At 39.3% G+C, this 8,469-nt stretch overlaps 2 protein-coding genes across 2 annotated transcripts; one reads left to right on the top strand and one right to left on the bottom strand.

Moving 5' to 3' along the window:
• The first annotated feature begins 2,689 nt into the window (after window positions 1-2,689).
• LOC104425524 (strigolactone esterase D14) lies at window positions 2,690-4,559 on the top strand. The gene is made up of 2 exons (XM_010038227.3): window positions 2,690-3,168; window positions 3,858-4,559. The coding sequence occupies exons 1-2, from the start codon at window positions 2,783-2,785 to the stop codon at window positions 4,309-4,311; spliced, it is 840 nt and encodes a 279-aa protein (XP_010036529.1). The 5' UTR covers window positions 2,690-2,782; the 3' UTR covers window positions 4,312-4,559.
• Window positions 4,560-5,964: 1,405 nt separating this feature from the next.
• Window positions 5,965-6,651, bottom strand: LOC120289842 (secreted RxLR effector protein 161-like). The gene has a single exon (XM_039305212.1). It carries the CDS (start codon window positions 6,649-6,651, stop codon window positions 5,965-5,967), a length of 687 nt encoding a protein of 228 aa, XP_039161146.1.
• Window positions 6,652-8,469: the final 1,818 nt, after the last annotated feature.

Here is an 8,469-nt window from a genome sequence, read left to right as displayed (position 1 = left end):
TTTCCTTCCAATCCTGTACAAGTAATTCTTTCACACGTGAAGGAAATCATTCCTTCGCTCATGATCAACTTGTCTATAAGTGGATTACATACTTCTCCCATTATGATTGCTTGAGATCCTCCTCAACTAGAATAGATTAAATTGAATACGGATGGAGCGTCTAAAGGTAATTATGGACTTGCAAGAGTCGGGGGATTATTCTGTAATGAAGGGGGAGACTAGCTTGGGGTTTTACCTCATTTCTTGGAATATGTTCGTCTCTATAGGCTGAACTATGGGCACTACAGATGGGACTTATCATTGCAAAGTAACAAGGTTTCCACAAAATCATCATTGAGATGGACTCCAAAATTATTACCCAACTTGTTAACAATAGAGAGAGTAGTGGATGGTACTAGTCTAGCGCTACTTAAGGATATCATAAGGTTATAGAGCTCCCATTTTGGCCTCAAAATTCATCATATTTTTCAAAAAGGTAATCAGCCTGTTGATATACTTATTGACAAATAAGCGTTTGAATATTACATTTTACCCACAACTGCTTAGAAAATTATCTTATATTTTGCTTAGTGATAAAATTAGTATTAAAGATTTAAGATGTTAATTTTTCTTAATTTTGTACCTTGTATTCACCAAAAAAAAAATAAAGTTTTAAGACAGGCCAGTGCAGAGGATTCCTAGCCACAAAGGGCCTGTTTGTTTGGGTTCCTAGCCTATGTTTATAAACACAATTTTTGCTTTTTTGTTCCGGCGAACAAAAAAAGAACAAAAACATGTTTGTTTGCGTTTTTGTTCCAAATCTATTTTTTTATTCCCGGGAACAAATTTGGAACAGAAACAAGAAACAAGAAAAACTTGTTTCTTGTTTCTAGAACACTTTCGAGAAATAATTTTTCTCTCCTTTTTTTTTTTTCTTCTTCTTTTTTCTTTGGCCAGTCGTTGGCCTTAGCCATGGCTAGCGATCGGCCACGAGGGTCACCGGCCTTTGGCGAGGCCGAGCGTCGCCAGCCCCTAGCGAGACTCAGACTCACCTTGGCTGGGCAAGCTCAGCCTCGCCGGATCTAGGTGAGCTCAAGCTCTCCCAACCAAGGCGAGGTGGAGCCTCGCCCAGCCACAACAAGGCTCGGCCTCGCCGAGGGTCGGCAAGCTTCGCTGTGGCTGGGCGAGGTCACTAGCCCTCGTTGGTTGGTCGCCGGCCATGGCCGAGGCCGGCGATCGGCCAAAAGGAAGAAAAAAAAATTAAAAAATTAAAAAATTAAAAAAACCAAAAAAAATTATACAAGTTTACCAAACGTATTCCTATTCTTTTTTATTTCAGAAACAAGTTTACCAAACACCTTTTTCTGTTCAAAATTGTTTTCCGAAACAGAAATAGTTTTTCTTCTATTTTTGTTCTTTAAAATAATTTTTAAACAGAAATATTACCAAATACACTCAAAATAATTTGGTCCTCACAGCGCTTAATCCTTTTCAGATTCATGTCCCATGAACTTTTTGAGGTTGGCCTTATATAATTGTAGCTCTCGTCTTTTCGTTGTGCATTACGATAAGACCACACGTCAAGTCAATTTTGAGATTTGCCGTAGCCAACACGATGACAACGAAGTACTCTACCGAACGAGTATAATAAAAATATATTTATAGAGCAACGTCAAAAAAGGATATTTAAATCGGTTATTATATGCAATAATAATCGGCCACGACTTCACATATTGATTTTTTCCTTCAAAAAGCTTAACACATCTAACACCTCTAACTATTGATTGGACACATATGAGCTCATAAGAGAATTTTGCATAAATTTAGGGCTGTTCAATGCAACTGAGAAAATAAGTGATGAAAAAAAGGATAAAAAAGGTTGTCTGAGGACAATTGAAATGTAATAGTTTTATATTATAAATATTTTTTTTATCAAAGAAAGAACAATAGTTGTTAGCAATTGGCAAGTTCTAATTGCCATCAATCATTTTACTATTGGATGAATTAAGAGACCTGTCTTTACTTATCACATTTATCATTGAATCATATCTATTAAGTTAATGCTAAGTAAGGTTATGAAACAAATATAATCTTATCAAATAGGCCTTTAGTTCATAAATGATGTGGTAGATGCAACTAGTCAAACTAAATGAGCTATATAGATATAAATGGGATCAACTGTGAATGTCATGGATTCCTAAATAATGATTGACTTGGTCTAATAAGGGGCTAGTGGGGAATAAACGAGAGTAAAAACTCACGGAAGGTAAATTTATCATAAGTGTATTATTTTAGGATTTTCATGATCTTTACCTAGACTCAATATAGGATGGAGATCCTATCTCAGCTAGTACTTTCGTTTCAATGTCTCGATCGTGCTGATTATCGATTCATGTGGAAAAGGTTAGTTCTGAATAAATTCACCGTTCAATGCACTACTGGTGTTTGACTCATGGAGACATCAGGAGACGTGATTGAAGATCTTGGTCCACCTATACCACACTCGATCAAGCCTCACTAATAAGCGTGTATTTATATGCCGGCCATGTAACACAAAATAACTTGCTCAAAAAAAAAAAAAAATGTAACACAAAATAAAGTGGAGAAGCTGAAATATCATTTTCAAAAAGAAAAAATGAAAAAGAAAGAAACAAGAGGCACGTATGAAATCGCCCCATATATACCCACTCCAAACCTCAAGGGCATACTCACCACACAAAACATTCCCATTCTTGTGTTTCTTGAAAACTTTCAGTACTAAACAACCATTACATTCGCAAAGAGGCAGAGAGAGCAAAAAAGAATGAGTGAATCGCTATGCAGCGGCGGCGGGATCTTCCAAGCCTTAAACGGCCACGTCTCCGGCAACGGGACGCAGACTCTGGTCCTGTCCCATGGCTTTGGGGCCGACCAGACCGTTTGGCACCATGTCGTGCCGTTCTTTGCATACTTCTTCAAAGTGGTGGTCTACGACTTGGCCTTCGTCCACCCAGGCGTGTTCGGCGCAGCCGCGAGCAAGTACTCAGACCTGGGGGGTTACGCTGAAGACTTGGTGTGCCTTCTTGACGAGCTGAAGGTGAAGAGGAGCATCTATGTCGGTCACTCCATGTCGGCCATGATCGGGTGCTTGGCCGCAATACGCAGGCCCGACCTCTTTGAACACCTTGTGCTGCTCAGTGGATCTCCAAGGTAGGCTCTCTCTCTCTCTCTCTCTCTCTCTCTCTCTCTCTCTCTCTCTCTCGCTCTCGCTCTCGCTCTCTCTGTGTAGAAACATCTGTTGTAAGTTGTTGATTTAATGAACGGAGTTAAGAAGGAAGAACATTTTTTGCCTTTCTTGACAACCTTTTTCCATGCATTTATGTTGATTGCATATACTGCAGTCAGGTATACTGTCTGTGGATTCACATGCACATAGAAATAAACACTGTATCCCAAATGTCATGTTAGGGTTAAAAAGAATTACCATTTGAGAAATACTTATTTAACTATTCTTAAGTTTTTTTGCCACAAAAAAACAAACAACGAATAATTAGACATTATTGTAAAGTCTATTCCTTCAAGAATTTACAATTCATAATATGTTGTTAAAAAATTACCATTTGAGAAATGCTTACATGACTATTCTTATAGTTTGGGCCACAAAAAAAAAAATTAATTAAAAACTATTATATTAGTAAAACTCTTATTATTTTGCATCACACTTATTTTTTTCAAAAAAGAAAAAAAAAAGGAAAAATCGATGTAGATTGTGTTAAATTTACGACACGTGTCACCTTGAGTTATCCGTATACATGTTCCTCGGCAACTAGCTTGAGCGCTACAGAAAAGCTGATTGATCTTGTAAAATCATTTTATTAACAAATATTTTTTAATCACAGGTACCTCAACGCCGAAGGATACGTCGGAGGCCTCGATGAAACAGCGATCAACTCGCTACTCCAATCGATGCGCGCGGATTACTCAGGTTGGGTCCATGATTTCGCTCCGAAACCAATAGCCCTGAACAACACGAGTGCACTGATGGAGTTCGAGCGCAGCTTGGGAAGACTAGAGCCCGAAATCGCGGTGAGCGTAGCTAAGACCGTGTTCCTGAGCGATCTGAGATGGGCTCTGCCGAAAGTGCTTGTTCCGTGCTCCATCATTCAATCCCAAGAGGACGTCGTCGTGCCGGCGTCGGTCTCGTATTACATGAAGAGCAAGATTGGGAATGGTTCCTCCGAGGTGAAAATACTAAGGACCCAAGGCCACCTTCCAATGCTCACTGCTTATCCTTTACTTCTGGATGCCTTGAAGGGGACAATTTTAACTTCGCTTGACGTCCGGTTTGCATGAAGGAGAAGTAATCAAAATCTTCCTTAGAGCTGGCCCGCCTCATTATTTAGTTGGGACCAATATTACCCAATTTATTTTTAGTTAAGTTTGTACGAAGGTGATGTTTATATTGAGAGGGTTTTCTTTGATTCGAGACTGAGAAAAGCAGGAACATCTTGACGATGGTTTAATCCCGATCCTCTTTTTTATCTATCATATGTATTTTTCATTTTATATATTATAATGAAAATACACTCTTGGTCCCCTTACCTCATCGATGTGTCTACTTCGGTTTCTTAAACTTTTTTCATGCAATTAAGTACACAATCTCGTTTGATTTGTGTCTGTCTGTTATCTGCTGCTAGTTATTTGCATGTCCCTCGTTAAATGTTTTCGGAAGCAATGGGGCTTGTTACTTCTAGTGGCGGCGGGCCGCTGCCGCCCATGATCAAGCCATCGCGCAAGCTGGGGAGGTCAATGAGCACCTAAGAGCCCTTGCCTAGATTGGTGGCAGTGGTCCGATCAACGGCCGCCATTGGGCCCGGTGGCAAGGGCGATAGCCCTCGCTCAAGTAATAGGACGGCTAGCTGGCCTTCTCAAATTGGAGGGGCGGAGCACCTTCCATCCTCTGGCCGTTCTTCGCTTCTCTCCCCTTTTCTCCTATCCATCGCATAGTAGAATTTGCAGTAGTGGATCATCTATTGAGTTCGTAACTCGACGCTGATGCTTGTCGATGATTCCTTAAAAGTCATCGATAACCCTTAAACGCAGCTGTCAATTTAGCCGCATCTCTCAAATTTGTAAACTTGCACCAAGTATCTAACTAACCGATCAAGCCTCATTAGTTGTTGATTACAAAGAATTTGTTATTTTTTTGGCATAAATATGTTAGAGATTGCATATAAACAAAACTTGGAGATCCCGATTTGTCCATAACAGGTAAATTCATACAAATCAGGGATCGAATAGCGGAAACATAAATATCGACTTACCTCCAGCCATTGATGAAATCTAGAAGTGGGAAACCTCAAAATCTTTGATGGATCCACACAGCATGAGGGATCTGCAATATAGAAAACGCACGTCCCTGTTCTACTAGTCAATCCCCTTCACAAAAAACAAGATGGTGTGTTTTTTCTATACCGTGAGGGTTTGAACCAGATGACCTGACGTTTTTATTCCGTTGGTTACGTTACCGGTATCTCCCATCAAGACCATTATGGCAATGTAATAACGGACAAATATCACTTAATACACGTGGGTAATAATTGGGCAATAATGGGAATTTATATAGGGAATTCAATTGGTATTTATTAGGAATACAATATTGGAATCATATTTTGAATAATAGAATATATTACACATTTTAACATTCTCCCACTTGATCCCAATATTCCTTCAAATGAATTATTAACCCAAACCCACAAAACTTCATACTGAAATAAAACACATGAATCACGGCGATGAGTTCTCTTGGAGCGAGTATTATCTCCCGTGTATGACAATGTATTTTATCAGCCAATATGTGATCAAATAACTTAATGAATAAACCTTATGTTTATTCCAGGTCAAACGTAATTATTTTTCTCATAATAACTGAATGTATACAACTGTATTGAGAAAAACATTATAAATTAATAAAAGTCTAATAAATTCTTCCATATAAAGAAAAATTTACATGATTGGACCAATGCCCATTCTAGAAACATGATTCTTATAACTCATTGGTGGCATGCCTTTAGTTAAAGAATCAGCTATCATCAATCCAGTGCTTATGTGTTCTACGACCACTTTCTTCTCTTTAACACGTTCTCTGATGGCTAAATACTTGATGTCGATGTGCTTGCTTCGACTACCACTTTTGTGGTTCTTAGTCATAAAAACTGCAGCTGAATTGTCGCAAAATATTCTTAATGGCCTAGCAATGGAATCCATAATTCTAAGCCCCGATATGAAACCTTTCAACCACACACCATGTGAGGTGGCCTCAAAACAGGAAACGAACTCTGCCTCCATAGTGGAAGTGGCAACCAAGGTTTGTTTTGCACTCCTCCAGGATACAACTCCGCCAGCGAACATAAAAATATATCCCGATGTTGATTTACGGGAATCAATGCAGCCAGCAAAGTCTGAGTCCGAGTAAGCAACTACCTCCAAGTTGTCCGTCCGTCTGTACATAAGCATGTGTCCCTTTGTTCCTTGAAGATACCTCATCACCTTCTTTGCAGCTCTCCAGTGGTCCATACCTGGATTACTTTGGTATCTTCCCAATATTCCCACAGTAAAGGCTATGTCAGGTCGAGTGCAAACCTGAGCATACATCAAGCTTCCAACAGCGGAAGCATATGGGATGTTCTTCATTTGTTCCCTTTCAAAATCATTCTTCGGGCATTGGTTTAAACTAAACCTATCACCTTTCACTATGGGTGCTATACTTGGTGAACAATCTTTCATCCTAAACCTCTCTAAGACCTTATTGATATAGGTTTCTTGAGATAGTCCTAATATACCTCGAGGTCTATCTCTATGGATCTTAATGCCAATGACATAAGATGCTTCACCCATATCTTTCATATCAAAACTCTTAGAGAGAAATTGTTTCACTTCATATAACAACCCCTTGTCATTGGTTGCAAGTAAAATATCATCTACATATAGCACAAGGAAACAAATTTTGCTCCCATTGACCTTCTGGTATATACATTGATCCATGATATTTTCTTTAAAACCGAATGAAGAGATGATCTCATGGAATCTTAAGTACCATTGGCGGGATGCTTGTTTCAAGCCATATAGAGACCTTTTAAGCTTGCATACCAAATGCTCACCAGCATTAGAGAAGAATCCTTCTGGTTGTTTCATGTAAACCACTTCTTCTAATTTTCCATTGAGGAATGCTGTTTTCACATCCATTTGATGTAACTCCATATCAAAATGAGCAACCAATGCCAAAATAGTACGAAGAGAATCTTTCTTGGATACAGGAGAAAATGTCTCCGTGTAATCGATTCCCTCCCTTTGAGTAAATCCCTTGGCAACGAGTCTAGCTTTATATCTCTCTATATTGCCCGATGAATCCTTCTTAGTTTTGAAGACCCATTTACAACCAATGGCCTTTGCACCATCGGCAACTCAACTAAATCCCAGACTTCGTTTGATGCCATAGAATTCATCTCTTCCTTCATGGCATTGTACCATAAATTAGATTTATCACAACTCATGGCTTGTGAAAACGACTCAGGATCACTTTCAGCTCCAACATTATAGTCAGATTCTTGTAGATACACAATGTAGTCATTAGGAATCGCTGATTTCTTCATTCTAGTAGACCTTCTTAATGTCGCATCAACATTCTCCTAAGGAGTATGCTGTTCTACTGGAAGTTCAACAGTATCTAGTAATTGCTGAACAATTTGGTCTACTGGATCAATATCAGCTGGTTATGGATCTTCAATGATTGGTTGTTCAGCGACCGGTTGAACTGAAGGGGCATTATAAGCAACAACCAATCCAGTATCTGAGGTGGAAGGTTGAGTATCTGAATGACCTTCTTCGGGGACAAAGTCCTTGAATTGATCGCTCCCACTAATCAGATCATTTTCAAGAAATTTAGCATTTCTTGATTCCACAAACCTAGTGGTGTGAGATGGACAATAAAATCTGTATCCTTTGGACTTTTTGGCATATCCAACGAAATACCCACTTATAATCCTTGGATCTAACTTCTTTTCTTGTGGATTGTAGACTCTTACCTCAGATGGGCATCCCCAAACACGTACATGTCGCAAACTCGGTTTCCAACTTTTGAATAATTCAAAAGGCGTCCTTGGAACAGCCTTGGTTGGAACTCGATTTAATATGTACACAGCTGTTTTAAGAGCCTCATTCCACAAAAACTTAGGAAGTTTGGAGTTGCTAAGCATACTCCGCACCATGTCCAATAATGTTCGGTTTCTTTCTTTCTGTGACACCATTTTGGTCCGATGAACCAGGCATAATGTATTGGGCAATAATCCCATGCTCTTCAAGAAACTTCGCAAATGGACCAGGTGCTTGTCCATCTTCAGTGTATCTACCATAGTATTCTCCATCTCTATCCGATCTCACGATCTTAATTTTCTTGTCGCATTGTTTCTCTACTTCGGTTTTAAATACCTTGAAGGCATCCAGTGCTTCGTG

Source organism: Eucalyptus grandis, chromosome 11, assembly GCF_016545825.1.
Source record: "Eucalyptus grandis isolate ANBG69807.140 chromosome 11, ASM1654582v1, whole genome shotgun sequence".
NCBI classification, from domain to species: domain Eukaryota; kingdom Viridiplantae; phylum Streptophyta; class Magnoliopsida; order Myrtales; family Myrtaceae; genus Eucalyptus; species Eucalyptus grandis.
Note: the sequence above shows the minus strand (reverse complement) of the source record. Positions and strands in the feature narration are given on the sequence as shown.

Bases quoted from the DNA above. Each gene is read 5' to 3' on its own strand.
- LOC104425524 (XM_010038227.3), top strand. From the start codon at position 2,783: ATGAGTGAATCGCTATGCAGCGGCGGCGGGATCTTCCAAGCCTTAAAC. The intron at 3,169-3,857 runs GTAGGCTCTCTC...TTTTAATCACAG, and splicing joins CTGCTCAGTGGATCTCCAAG to GTACCTCAACGCCGAAGGAT.
- LOC120289842 (XM_039305212.1), bottom strand. From the start codon at position 6,651: ATGAAGAACATCCCATATGCTTCCGCTGTTGGAAGCTTGATGTATGCT.